Below are 16,155 nucleotides of genomic sequence, written 5' to 3' on the forward strand. Positions count from 1 at the left end.
TTTAACAGAAGATAGATATTAACGTCATGTTTGTTGAATTTTACGATAATTTGTGGTTTTCAGAGTAACGCAGAATGATGCTGAACTTTTGTCAGTGTTTTCTGGGGTTTCTCACACCGCAAAGTATAAATTGTTCTTTCAAATTTCGCGCTGTTCACTCCGCCACACGATAGGCTGCCGAGGGAGAGATTAGCTGGCTAGCAAACATTAGCTAGCCCCTTTACTGATCTCCTAATCTGGCGCAGAAGCGCTGAGTAGGGAGATCATCCTCTATTTTATTGTCTCAGTCTCTACAGTCGTGTTGAAAAATGCAGGTGACAGACATAGGAAACAAAGAGGAGGGGAAAGTCTGGCATCGAAAACCAGCACCAGGCAAAGGGTAGGTGTGAAATCAATGTTAAGTTACTGCCTGAGCAGCTTTCATGTGCACCTGATGTTGTTGTCATTGTCTCTCTTGAGTACTGTGGTTTACCTGGATTGTGTAAAATCTGTTTATGACATAATAATTTTGAGTTTAAAACATCTTACAGCCGATTGCTAGCAGATCGTACCTTCAGTCAACACAACACCCACTTGTTGCGCTTGTCAGTCTTTATTCATCCCAAACCTTTTCATGTCAACGACCCCATCATAGATACACAGTATAGACTCCCAATTTGTCCCAGGGATCCACCATTGTTTAGTTTGCTGCATAACTGCCTATACTCTAGGTGGGCAGATAAAGGTGGGGAAAGTGAAACCTCTGATCCGAAAAGTCATTCTCTTAACGTACTAACCTCACGTGAATGAAATATTAACCAAAATAAAACTATTCCTCATGTGGGAAGAAGTGGGTAAGTGACCAGAAGGTTGTCAGTTTGAATCCCCAGAACGGCTGGGGAAATCTGGGCAGGGAAAATGTTTAAGTAATGGCCTTCCTTTGTGGAGATGCTAGTAAGTAAAGCGCTTCTGCAGCTGCACCCAACTGAGCACTGAGCGGCAGCCAAGTGTGTTTGATCTGTTGTGGGAAAACAGCATGTTCGCTCAGCAAATATTCCCTGGGTAAATTTTAACCACTAGAGAGCAGCTGTGATTCACGCAAACATCTTGATTTTCAGCTGGAAAAATAGTATGTGTGTGTAGTTTCCCTTTTAATGTGTGTTGTTTGTCTTTCTCAGTATCTTGGTGACAGTGGTCCGCAGTGCTCAACAGGCCAAGACAGTGCGTTTCCTCCATGTGACCTTTGACACCACCGGAGATTCCTTCCTGGCTGGAGATTACCATGGCAACATCTACGTCTTTGACATCAGTCGAAACAGGTCAGTTATTGTACACTCCAACCCCCAAAACAATGTCCAATGTTGTTGGTGTTGTTTTGTTTTTTTGTCTTTTGCTTGGATTAATGCATTTTAACATGTTCTGGCCAGAGTTGGTTCTATGTGAATTCAGACATTATCACAACTATGATCCACTCACTGCTAGTCAAGCCATATTGTCCTGAAATGCCTCCGCTCCCCCCTGGACTCATTCCATCTAGTGCAGAGCCTCGTCTGTAATTGACCTGCCCTGCCCGTCAAACTCAGCAGGTTTTCTCATCGATCTGACCTTTTGTTTTACTTTGCCTCTCTCCTGGCACAGGTTCCGTCTGGTGCAGAAGACCGGTCAGGCCAGCACTGCTCTAGCATTCAACCTCCGCAGGACCACAGAGTTCCTCGTGGCCCTGGCTGACTACTCCATCAAATGCTTTGACAAAGGTAGGACGGATACTTCTACACAGACAGACAGACCTTTTCTCTCAAAAGGAGTTTCATTTGAACTACACACCACTTTGACACGCACTGCAATATCTTTCAAATTAATTAGCCTAAGCTCCAAAATGTGTTTTCTTAGACAAATTATTCAGGTCAGAGAGCTACAATAAAGACTCTGAATAACATGGGGTGCATCCCCGGGTTGTACCTGCATTTTGACTACTGTTACTGTTTCTACTCATCTTCATTGTCTTCCCACAGATGACATTGTGTGTGGTGCTTCCTGGCAGAAGGCAATCTTACATGCTTTTAATTGTATTTCTTTATTAGGGATATGAGTTTGGAGGATTTCATTTTTTTAGGGGGCGCGCAAGTTCATTTTCAATGAAAATTCCTGTTTTGCTGCACCTTTCTGCCATTTGATAATGCTCTCTTGTTTTGTCCTAATTATATTCTTAACAATAATTTAATGGGAGCACTTCCTCCAATCACTCATTAGTCAATATTATCTGTTTCTCTCAGACAACAAGCTGCTGGTCAGTTTGACGCAGAGCCATGAGGGGGTGTGTCGTCCGTTTCTGTCCACTGCTCAGGCTGCTGCCCAATCACCACCTCTGACTCCCCTGACTGCACAGCACAATAAATTACCTATAAATAAACTGAGCTGCGCTCTTCTGTTCTGTCCTCATTTTTTTTTTAACAGACACAAAGCAGCTAGTCAGTTGGATGCGCGGTCACGAGGGAGCGGTTTCATCTATCTCTGTCCACAGTTCAGGCCGCTACGCCATCACCACCTCCTCAGACACGGCCCAGCTCTGGGACCTGGACTCCTTCCAGAGGAAGAGGAAGCTCAATATCAGACAGTCTGTTGGCATACAAAGGGTAAGGAAGCAGACGTACTACTAGCTAAGTTACTACTACATGCATGGTAAGATAATGATAATTGCCTACATTTTAACTTTATTCAGATTTGTCAGCGAAGAGTTTCCAAAACACTATACATCCATTTTGGAAAAAAAAACGTTAATTTACAATTAGTCTTTTTATGCAGTTCATCGTTCACTCCTTCTAGAATACAGAGAATTCAGTTTGTAAAAGTGTCATTTTGTCAACTAAGGATTTAATTTATCTACCATCCTCTGAAAAGGATATCATCATTTGTTTTAATTTTGTGAGAGTAGGTGTCAGTGTTTTCAAATGGTCCATATCTGATTTTGGAACAAAACTCTTTAATAATATTCTGTTGGCATACAGAGGTTATATTCACGGACAGATAATCATGATAGAATCAATTTACATTCCGACTCTATATCAGATTTATGGTAGAAACTCAACAGTCATATGGCATACAGAGTGTAAAACCCCAGTTAAAAGATCCATTTAAACTAAAGGAATACACAGAGTTATTTACATTGTTGTCGTTGTTGTTGTCATCGTCATGGCAACATTATTGTTTGTGTTTTTCAGGTGTTTTTCCTGCCCCTCAGTAACACCATCCTCAGCTGTTTCAGCGATGACTCCATCTTTGCTTGGGAGAGCGACACGCTGTTCTGCAAATACCAACTACCTGTCCCTGAGAGTGGGCCCAGGATCTACTACAAGGCCTTTGCTGTCACACGGTGGGTCTTCTAGATCGCTACCAGATAAATAACCAGCTAACCAACTAACTATGTAGGCCTTCGCTGTATTTCTTTTGTTGTGTTCCTCTTCATATCTGCTCTTCTCCTGACTCACCCCATCGACTCTAGTAAATTAATAGCAACTTACTGTAATATGAACAGTATAAATGTTTGACTGTCATTAACAGTGATGGTAAGACCTCATCTGCTGCGGGTCATCCTGCTCCACCTGTGGCATCTAGTTGTTTTGGTTCTTACATCTTTTTAAAAAGAAAAGTCAAGAGAAATCATAAAACAAGCACTTTCTGACAAACATGTGTGACTGTATCTGGCCATTGACAGTAAGACCTTTACTATCCAGTAATATACATAAGTTGAAATGACTTGACAGTGATGGTAAGACCCTTACTATTAGGATCTACTGTTGCTATTAGGACTATATGGACAGGAAACACACTGACAGGTGGATTCCAAAAATTCATTAGCCAATTTGGCTGCTACAGTAGGCAAACATTCCAGCAGTACTGAGAACAAATATTTATTTTAGAACCTGCACATTTTGGCACATGGCCTTCATCAGGGTTTGTAAAACAATTAATTCAAAAGCATGCGTACACAAAAACACAATAAAATCAATCAGTAGAAAAAGAGACAATGGATTTATCAGCCAGTAGATTACAGACACAAACAGCCTCATTGAGCCATAGAAAACCAGAGGATGTGGTCATGTGACAAACCACAAGCACTCCCATTTGTTACCTGCAAGTTACAGCAGCTTGGTAAAGACCTTTCTCATCCAACCTATATAGTTGCAGCTCCACAGGTTCCCACTGGCAGATTAGAGTCAAAAACAGAGGGAACAAAGGCACAGAGACTCAATAAAACGCCACAGGAACTCTTTGATTGAAAAATCCTCGTTCATGCCCTCTGGCAATAAACTTATCAGATAAAATGTGTTCTAATGTGGTCAACATTACCGCCTCTTTTAATCTCTACCTGTGAAAAAGGAGGAAATGTTGTGGTTGGCTTACCCTCCAAACACTGTATAATAAGAGGCTTTGGTAAGGCTTTACCAAACACTGACAGAACTGGCTTTTGTTGACAGTGATGGTAAGAGCCTTGCAGCGGGCGGGCGCTCCAACCTGCTCCACCTGTGGTGTCTGGACAGCAGACAGCTGGTCAGGGTGGTGCAGATGCCCACCCAGGTCCGAACCGTCAGACAGCTGGAATTCCTGCCAGACAGCTTCGACGGAGGAGCCAGCCAGGTACGCAGACAGCAGGACTGGTGGACTTTTAGCCTGTCTGGGGCTTTCTTTCTGTTTGTTTGGGGGCTTTTTTTTCTGTTCTTCTCATCGCGCCTCTCCTGCTCCCCTGCTGTGGAGTGGAGTGTGTGTCTGTGTGTCAGTTTGAGGTGTGTTTAATGCCGTTTGTCTTGTCAAACTCAGGATTGAGTCACGGTCATTTTTGTTGTGCGTGTGTATGTGTGTGTGTATGTCTGTCTGTATATGTTCAATTCGTTCTGCCATAAGTGTCTGCATCACGTGTGTTAATGCCTATTTTGTCTCGGCAGACTCTGGGTGTACTGAGCCAGGATGGCGTGATGCGCTTCATCAACATTCACACCTGCAAGCTGCTCTTCCACATGGGCTCCCATGATGATGCCATCACCTCGGCGACAGTCAGCCCTAATGGACGCCATGTTGTGGCCATCATGGATAATGGCAGTATCAATGTCTACAGTGTCCAGAGTCTCACACAGGAATATAACAAGGTAATGAGGTATGTGTGTGTGTGTGTGGCTGTGATGGATATAATAAGGTATTGGGCTGTATATGTTTCTGCATGTGTGTGTGATGATGGATAATAGCTGCATTTGTGTCTGTCACTTTTATCTTAACATGTAGCTCTCTCTCTCTCTCTCACGCTCTCTCTCACGCTCTCTCTCTCTCACGCTCTCTCTCTCTCTCTCTCTCTCACGCTCTCTCTCACGCTCTCTCTCTCTCTCTCTCTCTCTCTCTCTCTCTCTCTCTCTCTTTCTCAGCCTCCTCCTCCCCAGGTTGCAGTAGTTTCAGGCGGTGAGGCTGATCATGACTCCTCTAACCTAAAGGTCAAGGTCAGGTCAGAGATTGTTCAGAGGCCGGCCAAGACCTCCGGCAGGCGGATGCAGACCAAGGTCCTCAGACCCCCCGCTGGGTCTGCAGCAGAGGACAAAGAGGTAGGACCAACACACACACACACACATACACATATGCCAGAGGGTGGTCTTAGGACTCAGGGTTATTATAGTTTTTTATTTATTTAATTTTCAGTTTTTGTTTCAGTTTTTGTTTTAATTAGTTTCAGTGCGGGTGTGGTAGTTGGTTTAGCTTATTTTATTTTATTTTATTTTATTTTATTTCTTTCAAGAAATGTTTAGTTTTAATTTCGTTTTTATTCAGTTTCAGTTCTAGTTTTTAGTATTTTGGTACAGGTGTTATTTTTAAAGATATGAGTTCAGAACAGGCATTGTATATATTTGCAACAGGTATTGTGTAATACAAACCATACAAATCATAAATTCTGAATTGGATTTATTAATTTTTCAATTGGCATTCAGTAAAAATAGCCCAAAATTTTGCCCAAAATAATTTGCTTTTTTACCCTGCACATAAACAAAAAAAAATAAAAATGAAATGAAAAACATTTCACCTGTATTTTCTGTATTTTACTTTTACAAGTAGACAAAATAGTTTTAGTTTTGTTAGTCTTGTTTTTATTTTTATTTCAGTTCCACAACAATGATTTTAACTACTATTTTTAAAAGCTTTTCTAGTTTTTGTCTTAGTTTTAGTTTACAATAACTTTGATAAGACAAGGTAGTGATTTGAGAGGAGCTGAAAGGTGATTGCATCCTAGCCTGGTAAGACCATCCTGATCACGTGACTTCACATTCTGTTTCGCTCGTCACGTGATCAGGATGGTCTTACCAGGCTAATGGCATCCCCCCTCTTAACACAGTTGACAACATTAGTATGTCATGTCTACTCATTTAATATAGGGATGCATCATGTCACTTACTTTAGGAAATTGATGATGAAAATAATATGCTGTTCCTCCACCCTTGTTAAATTTGAACCAAAGCTCCACTGATTAGGACACACTCATATCGGTTAAACATACACACAAACACCAAGGTTCTCTGAACATCAATTGTAAACTATGGCAACGGTTAAATATGTAGAGACAGACACACTAAGTGTTTTCCTTCCTCCTGTTAGATGCAGCGAGTGTGTAAGTTGATGGTTTTGTGTCTGTCTCTCAACAGAATGAACTACCAGCTGGTCTGAATAAGAAGAGACTGGTGGCTCTACTCAAGGCCTTTGGAGAATATCCTGCTAAATACAGGTAAAGGCAGATTGCTTTCATAAAAGGAGGATTCAAAACTTTAGTTTAACACTAAATGAGGTCAAATGTAGTACTTTTGCATCAAACCTTTTCAGAGGACCTGTCTAAGGATTTGCTGAAGGGATGTGATCTTTTTCCCCCTTTCTTTCTTTATAAGGATTTCAAGCTTTTTAAACACAACACTCCCATAAGTTTCTATTTCCCGTTTCCACATTCTGTTCCCCCTTCCTTGTTATTTTGTGCTGTGTTGACCACATCCTTATCAATACCCAATATCTTTGTCCAAAATTGTCATCTTAGAAATGTGCATAACATGTTTATAGATGTAATCAACAGTAAAGCTGCTAATAAGAGATAGGTGAAAAAACATGTCTTTCTTTATGTTTAATGTGTGTGTGTGTGTGCGTGTGTGTGTATATGCAGGATGTTTGTGTGGCGGTCTTTGTTGTGTCTCCCAGAGAACCACGCAGCCTACAGCAGTCTGACGGATAAAGGCCTACATTCAGCCTACCTCACTCTGCATGATAAATACCCCATCAAAAGTCACAAGCTACAGAGGGGACTGCAGAGGTATACACACACACACACACGCGCACACACACACACATTCACACACACACGCACACAGGCACTCTCACTTCACAAATGCTGCTCATAATGATTCTTTATTGTTCTTCATTGATGAACATAAGAAATTAAACTAAATGTATTTTCTTAAGCACACTTTGAAAACAGATTTGTCTCTCCTCCCCTCTGCAGAGTCTTGTCTGCCTTAGCCCACTGGGCGGCCATCTTTGGAGAGACGGACTACCTTCCCCTGGTGGCCTTCCCCTTCGTCAAGCTGTTCCAGAACAATCCGCTGCTCTGCTTTGAGGTGGTGGCCACCGTCATAGGTACAGGTTGATTGGGATGGCCGTACTCTCAATAAACACAAAGTTGAGGAGAACCGGGGCTTTTTCACCTCTACTCATCACAGAACTGGTTCATTAAAGCTTCTGAAATATTTTATCTGCACATCTTGAAAGCTTGGGACTGTTTTGAGCTGCCATGCTGAGTGTAGCACCTTTAACTACTACTGGTTCTGTGTAGTTTCATGGGTAGAGCATGACACTGCTACCATCTTAGGCACAAGATAATAGCAAAAACTACTGGTGCTCAATGAGTGCAGCCAAAATCTTTAAGAGTTGTGACACTGAAGGATTTGGAGCTATTTTAAGTCTCAAGTAATCCAGTTTTTACTTCTTGGCACGATTGGTTGGATGTTTTGAATGTCTGGCAATATCAGCTTATTAAACATTCTAGCATTATGGTTTTGGTTAGAGAGTGGCACTGCCAACATCATAGGTTCAGAAAGCCAACAAATACTGCTGGTTGTATGAATCTGAGTGGATGGAGCCAGACAGGGTTTGACTCAATTCAGGAAATCAGGTTTTCTTCAGCATTCAAAAACTTGGACATCTTTTACCCTCAAAGTTTTTTATATCCAGTCTATAAAGAACAGACTGTGAATAAAGTTTGTATTATTTCATGTGAATGCAGTTTCAGTTTACCTTTTGAATTGAGAGAAATGAAAGTTAATTCTGGAGCAATTGCAATCTTAAGAGGTCTGGAGCTATTTTACTGACTCATATATTCGGTCTCACAGTGAACTGGTGCCAGCATTGGTTTGAGTATTTCCCCAACCCTCCTCTGAACATCCTGAGCATGGCAGAGAACGTCCTCGCTCATCACGACAAGGAGCTGCTGCAGCACCTGGTGGACTGCGGCGTCACCTCGCAGGTAACGGCACGCAGGTGCAGATACCTGGAGCGGCGGGGCGGACTAGTACTTAGAGAGGCTGTCCTGTAACTGGAGGGTGACCTTATGTCTCTGTCCCGTGCAAGTGTCCTGGAATAAGACACTGAATCCCCACCAGCTGCATGGACGCTGCACTTTGGCTGACCAGCTGCTCTGACCTGCCTGTGGAGGCAACAAGATGAATTTCCACCTGAGTTCAGTAGATTATCACAGCATCAATATAAAGTGTCTTGATAGGCTGTGTTAGGCCATCATGGTTCAGAACCTGAGAGCACCTTGGCATATGTTTGACATTTGAGCTCCAAAATCTGCTGTGTAGTAACAGCCCTCTGTAACAGCCTGGAATACTATTGCTATTTCTATCAGGAAGACAATTGTATCATTAACTGTAGAGCCACATAGTAAAAGAGCCTTTTTTTTTTTTTTTGTAATACATTTGAAATTTGTTCCAGGTGATGCCTACTTTTCCAAAAACAGAATAGGCACACAATTATGACAAATTGATCAATTGCACTAAACTAGAATAACAAATTGTACCTTTTTAAAATAATTTAGGAAAGACAACATAGGTTTATAACGCTTTAATAGAATGGATCCTCAGTATTTGGGATATTGAATGGCTAACTTCAAGTAATGATTTTCTTTTACAAAAAGGACATATATTATATTGTTTTGGAATTGAACTCCTCATTTGGAGGACAGGTGGTGTAGTTAAAGTATATTTTTACTGTTAAACCAATGTGTGTCCATCTCTCCCAGCTGTACGTGTGGCCCCTGCTGGAGACCTTGTTCTCTGAGGTGCTGACTCGTGATGAGTGGCTCTGTCTGTTTGACAACGTGTTCTCCAACCATCCATCTTTCCTCCTCATGGCCTGCGTGGCCTACGTCATCTGCTGCCGCGAGCCTCTGCTGCTCTGCTCCCAGAAACAGGACTTTGAGGTAAACTCTTCTCCTCTCTCCTCTCTCCTCTCCTCTCCTCTCCTCTCCTCTCCTCTCCTCTCCTCTCCTCTCCTCTCCCAGAGTTGGTATCCAGATGAAGGACAGATATAGAAGACCTTTTTAACACTGTCTTTTCCTTGCTCCCTTCCTTCTCTTTAGTTTCCTCTTTTAAACTGTCAATCTTCCTAACTACTTCCATCTCATCCTCTCTCATCTGTGCTCCTTCCCTTCTCCTCAGTATTTCTTTCACCATCGTAACAACCTGGACATGGGAGCCATGATAAAGGAGGCCTATCGGCTGATGGGCAGCACGCCGGCAGACCTCCACCCCAGGACCATGCTGTCTGACTTTACACCGCTGACCAAGGGCCAGTACCCCGTGTTCAACCACTACCCAGAGTTCATAGTGGAGTACCAGAGCCGGGAGAGGGAGAGGATACGACTGCAGGAGATGGAGTACCTCCGAGAGAGGTGAGATTAAAGATAGGATAATTGACAATCATAATAATATAGGCATAAATCTGAAAATCATTATACAAATTAGTTAAAATAGATACGATCTTAGATATTAGAATATCAAACCTAGAAAGAAGATATATCTCTCCAGGCAAGCAGTGCCTGTGTTATAGTGTGTGTGTGTGTGTGTGTGTGTGTGTGTGTTTCACTCATCAGGCAGGAAGTATCAGAGCTTCGTGCAGATTGTGTGCGTCGCCAAGCTGAAGAGGAGGCCTATTATGCACAACAGGTAGATGGGATAGAAACATTTTTTGAATAATTAATCTTACACATAGGATGAATCTTCTTACATGATAATATATATTTTTGGCTCCAGAGTTTACCTGTATATGAAACACAAGCTCTCAGTGTGTTTTCCCCCTTTTCTAATGAAGATCTATCCCACTGACCCCATTCGCCCTGAACTGAATTGCACTGAAATTAATCGAGTTGAAATGAATTTTATTTAAATGGTTTTGAATGGAAACAAAGTGAACTGAAGTGAATTGAACGGTTCGAAAACAGGAGCTGCTGCAGCAGGCAGAGGAACAGCGCAGACACATCCTGGCACAAGAAGAGGAGAAACTAACACAACAAAGGACCAAGTAAATACACTCGCACCTCCTTAATTACATTTTTTAAGAGAGACAAATAAATGATTTAGTACAGTTGGTCATTACTGTCTCTTCCCTAATGACACTGCTCTGTCCTCTCCAGGTTGGCAGCCATGAAGAGAGAGCTGAAGGTGAAGGAGTTACAGCTGTTGGATGCAGCTAGAAGACGCTTCCTCAAACACCAACAGGACCTCAGAGCCTCACAGATACAAAAACTAGACCAGGAGATTAGTAGAAAGGTACACACCTGTCTGTTGCAGGGTCCAGGGTATACCTTGTTTAATACACATTTGTTGGAAATAATAACTCATTAGGAGAAATTTTACATCAAGCCCAATGTGGCAATTCTGTTACTGTATACGACTTTCTGTGAGCTCATTTTACTTTACTAGACAGCAGCAGCACATATAACCATGAACCATATAACCGTACCTTGTAATCTTCATTCATGATTATGTCACCATGCTCTGCTACAGATGGATCTGCGTGAACGGGAAACAGCCACAGCAGTCCAGGATCTGGAAGTCAGACAGATGGAGCTGGAGGCTCAGAGGAAATTACTTGAACAGGTGACAAACTCCTCACACCCATCCTTCCTTCCTTCCTCCCTCCCAGCCTCTTCCTTCCTTCCCTCTTTGTGGCTTCCTTTATATCTTCAGTACTTCCTCCCTCCTTCCATTCGTTCTTTTCTTCTTATCTTTGTTCAAATAAATACCATTCAGCTGGTACCGGTTTAAAGAGTTCTGGTCCCAGTGTTGGTCCCACGAACAGTGACTTTCCACCATGCGATGACATCACTGTCCAGTCCTTCATTCTGGTGCTGATTGTGACAGTTTTGTTTTCTTTCCCCCAACCATTTCCCTCAGCAACTGTTTAAGGAGCAGGAGCGCGTGGGTCGGGAGGTTGAGGAGGAGGTGGAGATGAGGACGAGGAGGGCGGAAAGAGAGGAGGACAGCTACAGAGAGCTGCTGCACAACACAGACACAAACCTGCAGGTTGGTGATGTACTGTGTGTGTATACACTCACGGAAGAGGAAGGGGAAGAGAGAGCTGATAAACACGGATAAACAACAACAGCTGGGATAATAATTTTGCCATATGTCAGCCCATGATATTGACGTGGCAGTATATCCATTAGAGCTTTACAAGAAAACATCAAGGCCGTGAAGTCATACAAAGTCATATGGCGGCATAGACGCGTGCGATCCTCTCCTCCCGTATCCTTTACCTTCCTCTGCGTGCACACACTCATGCAAACCCACTCCCACAGGGCCTGGAGGAGTCCCTGGCGGAGGCGTGCCAGCTGGGCTTGGAGTCAGACTGGCAGCGAGAGGTGGCAGAGCGCCTGGAGCGGGTCGACGCGGAGCAGGAGAGGAAAAGACACAGACTGGCAGAGCTTCACAGGCAAACCCTGGCCCAGGAGGAAAGACTGACGAACACCCTGAGAGATGTGGCGGGGAGGAAGGTGAGAGAAGAACAAGTGTGTGTGTTTGTTTTCAATTCAGTTTACATGCTCTATTGGCTTGAGTGGTGCTTTTAAAACCAAAGCAGTTCCCAAGATAAAGACTGATATTGACATCATATTTTCTATTTTGACTTTGAGTATTTACTACTAGTATTTACTACTATTTTGACTTTCGAGTATTTACTACTAATAAAACAATAAATCTGACCTTATGGCTGAAATATGTGTTCAATATTATTACTTATGAATTGAAGGAACACACTGGGCCCTATCTTACACCCGGCGCAAAGCGCAGCGCAAGTGTCATTGCTAGTTTCCGACCGACGCAGTTGTCATTTTCACGTCCAGCGCCCACGTTGTTTAAATAGCAAATGTAGGCCTACTTGCGCCCATCTTTGCGCCCATGGGCGTGTTGGTCTTAAAATGAGGTGTGGTCAGGCGCATTGTTGGCGCATTGCTATCTTGAGGCAGCGGAAAGCGATTGCGCCATTGACCAACAAAAACCTGATCTAGAGTCTGGCGCACTATTTAAAGGGCGCATTATTCAGATAGTAAGATGCGTGTCTCTCTCTCTCTCTCTCTCTCTCTCTCTCTCTCTCTCTCTCTCTCTCTCTCTCTCTCTCTCTCTCTCTCTCTCTCTCTCTCTCTCTCTCTCTCTCTCTCTCTCTCTCTCTCTCTCTCTCTCAAACACACACACACACACACAATGTTACCATGCAAAATAGAAAAATAGGATCATCTACTATGAAATTGTGCACTTTACTTCATTCCTGACATGTATTTTGTTGCCAAACTGCCATATGCTTTCACCATTACACAGTGCCAAATGCACAACGTACATGTCCCGTTAACCATCATCACACATTGCCAATTGCTAAATAATTCATGTTAGGCCCAAAACACACCTATGATTAATTATGACTTAGTACAACCCCTTTGCGCCTTGCGCCTTACTTTGCGCCCACATTGTGTGTCGTTTAACTAGCAATTTGGATTTGGACACGCCCTAAATGCACTTGCGCCATGCGCTTTAGACCATGTGCCATGGATCGTTTAAATAGGGCCCACTGACTTTTTGACAAATAAGCTCCTCGGTCAACTAGTTTGTTAGGGTGATAACAGTTTCACAAACAGTCCAATGTATTCCTTTAATGAATGTGTGCTCATTGTGCCTTTGTGCTGCAGTGGGATGAAGTAATGAGTACCAGAGCCCAGTTACAGGAGCAGCGCCAGCCCTTGTCTTCAGCAGACACAGGTATTACTCAACACACACACACACACACACATACACAGATTCCTATATCTGCAGTCCAATGTCAGATACCCGAGCCTGAGTAGTAAGTGCATGGCAAGGATTTCCTTTCCATTCCTTTCCTCCCCCACAAAAGGAGATTTCTTTTGTAGGCCTGTTGTAATGCCCACTGTGTTCCTTCTAACATAAATGTCACCGTCAGTCAACTAACTGTAATTATTCCAACACAATAGCATTGGTTGGAGTAACTGACTCCAACTGGTTTTAATGTTAAGCAATCTGCACAGTCATGAGTAGCCCACATGTTGTTTGGACTGTAGCAATAGTCAAAGCTTTGCACTGGAGGGAAATCCTTTACAGAGAACCAGAAGTTAGCATTAGTGAAGTTAACTGAATTTCCACTCAATCATACCATAAATGCTAACTTTTCGATTAAAACGTTTTTTTATTCATTTAGAAGTGACAGCTTCATAATGCAGCCTGAAAGAAAGACTGGTTCTCTTTGTAGCCAGTTAGCTGAACTCTCCCTGTTAGCCAGATGTGGATTTAGTATGGTAACTGACAATGTTTGCTTTCGGTCAGACGGCCAGACACAGATGAGGATAAGGTCGCCGTGTTCTACTAGAGGACTGCCCCATAGACCCGGTGCTACTGCTGCTGTTAACGCTGGAGCCAGTACAGCTGGTGCTCATACTGTTACTGGTGCTGCTATTGGTTCAGCAGCCCCCACCACCACTACCACCACCCCAAGGCAGGCAGGAGCCAGCATGGTGTGTCTCAACAACCAATCACCATCAGAGAGCGCCTCCACCAATTGTGAGTACATTCTCTGGCTCCATCAGTCAATAAACAAGTCAATTTAGATAGTGTGTTTCATTGAGCAAATGCAATTCAATGACTGATGATTGTATATATACAGCGAATACAGCGGAATAATTAGGTTTTATGTATTTTCTAAGTTATTCATTCCCCACTTGTTTTCTAAAGACATTTGGGTAAACGCCTCCACCACACAGCATATAAAGGATAGAGAGTTTTTCTATTGGGTTTAGAGTTGTCTTAATGAACAAGTGCAAATCTGCCAGTAGCGCGCAGCTGTGATGCATAATCAATGTTGCTGCAGCATAGCAAGATAGTGATTCATGATAGTATCCATAGAGCCAGTGTAGCAAGATAGCGATCCGTCATCCCGCTAAAAAACGAGTTTCAAGGCATTCACCCTTCCACTCTTCCTCTGTCATTAAGCATATTGTTTTCCTGTTTGATGATCTTTTTTTTTCATCAATGTTTTGCAGCAATAAAGCGTCTGTATGTTCTTTTTCTTCGTACTGTCTCAGTTTCTCTGGACCGGGGCCGGGCCCAGCTGGACAGCAGCGAGAGAGAACTAATGAGGGACATCAGAGAACTGAGACAGAAGCTGGCAGCCAGAGCCAGAGAAGCCAGCACTGTCTCGTCACAGTCTGTCCAGTCGCTGTCCTCTGTCTCCCAGTGACTCAATCCTCTCACTCTCCGTAGTGGCAGGCACCACAAGCCTGTCCTCCCAAACTATACTATAACAACAGAAATGGCCAGCTCTCTAATATCGCAGTCTGTCTCCACCCTGTGCCAAGTGAGCTTTTCTATCTGCCTGTGTCCAGAGTGACACCCAATAGTTGTGTCGAACTTGGTCAGCCTGTATGGTGGAACATCGTTTAGTTCTTCACTCTGTCATATGTCACATGTTCACAGTCATGCAAAGATATATTTTACAAGTCTGGACATGACAGATTCCATGTTGGCGCCCAAGTCTTTCTCCACACCCATTGCAAAGTAACTGGTGATTCTGTACCTGCTGATTTTGTAGGCAGCTATTTGGCACAGTACAATATAACATCTTTTAACAATGGTGCACAATAGAAAAAAATATATATATACCTCCGAGGTTATCATACAACATTGTAATATCTGCCCTCTCTCTCTGATATTCAGTTGCACATATTATTCATGGTTTTCATAATCTCCTTAGAGTCATATGGATAACAGCTCAGTTTATCAAATACCTGCAATAAAGCTCCGTTTTGGATTTTAATTTAGATGTATTTTATATGATTTGTCTTATTTAAAACCTGTTTTTGATAAAAAAAATGTTTTTTTAAAATCACAAATTAACCCTCTCCTGTGTCTCATTGTGCCATTTAAGATATACATGCATAATTTCTGCTTATATCTCTGGAGGATTCTTTTGTAAGCGGTAATAGTAACAATGTATTTGTATTACAGTTCAGTGTGCCTTTAACACTACAGGGTAATTTATACAGTTGTGTGCAGGAAAGGACCACATGCAGTCATTTCCTCTTTCTACAGTATATGTAAATCAGCTATTGTATTACAAATTAGACAACCGCAACATGCAAATCCATCTCCCAAGTGATTGGCATCCCAGGCTTTACCTGTGTTACAGTTTAGATGAGACAAGGCGTGTTGGGGATTGAACATTTTGGGGCTTTGTTTTAGGGCGCTCATGATCTTAAACGGCTCCACAATCCTCCATCCTCACAAGTCATACTGTGTGTACAGGTGTTATGACAGGTTATGTGTATTTAAAAAGACAGATGTGTATGAAAAAAGACAGATGACAGTGTGTGAGAGAGAGAGTGTCAGAGTCTAGGCTGGACTCTACTTTCAAGGTCCAGAAGTCCTCACAAATAAAGTGAGATTACTACCCAACTTATCAGGACTTGTGTGTTTGCAGCTCATGGCTGCTTTGCATGGGTGTGCCTGTAACTGTGTGTTTCTGCCCCTTGACCCTGTTAGATATCCAGGTGTTAGGTTTGACATGAGTCGACATGACAGCCATCCGCACTCCTGTCACTCATTCCTT

The 16,155-nt window shown here is 42.7% G+C and overlaps 1 protein-coding gene across 1 annotated transcript; it reads left to right on the top strand.

The window, feature by feature from the left end:
- The first annotated feature begins 308 nt into the window (after window positions 1–308).
- tbc1d31 (TBC1 domain family, member 31) lies at window positions 309–15,322 on the top strand. The gene is made up of 23 exons (XM_071895855.2): window positions 309–379; window positions 1,158–1,298; window positions 1,618–1,733; window positions 2,434–2,612; window positions 3,198–3,349; window positions 4,455–4,614; window positions 4,920–5,120; window positions 5,391–5,564; window positions 6,654–6,733; window positions 7,157–7,303; window positions 7,493–7,626; window positions 8,379–8,512; window positions 9,290–9,469; window positions 9,708–9,940; window positions 10,142–10,214; window positions 10,490–10,569; window positions 10,682–10,817; window positions 11,055–11,147; window positions 11,445–11,573; window positions 11,849–12,043; window positions 13,229–13,298; window positions 13,878–14,111; window positions 14,633–15,322. Exons 1-23 carry the CDS (start codon window positions 309–311, stop codon window positions 14,785–14,787), a joined length of 3,267 nt encoding a protein of 1,088 aa, XP_071751956.2. The 3' UTR covers window positions 14,788–15,322.
- Window positions 15,323–16,155: the final 833 nt, after the last annotated feature.

Source organism: Centroberyx gerrardi, chromosome 12 (assembly GCF_048128805.1).
Source record: "Centroberyx gerrardi isolate f3 chromosome 12, fCenGer3.hap1.cur.20231027, whole genome shotgun sequence".
NCBI lineage: Eukaryota > Metazoa > Chordata > Actinopteri > Beryciformes > Berycidae > Centroberyx > Centroberyx gerrardi.

Excerpts from the sequence above, each read along its gene's own strand:
- tbc1d31 (XM_071895855.2), top strand. The coding sequence starts at position 309 with ATGCAGGTGACAGACATAGGAAACAAAGAGGAGGGGAAAGTCTGGCAT. Across the intron at positions 3,350-4,454 it reads AAGGCCTTTGCTGTCACACG|TGATGGTAAGAGCCTTGCAG; the intron begins GTGGGTCTTCTA and ends TTTTGTTGACAG. Across the intron at positions 7,627-8,378 it reads GGTGGTGGCCACCGTCATAG|TGAACTGGTGCCAGCATTGG; the intron begins GTACAGGTTGAT and ends TCGGTCTCACAG.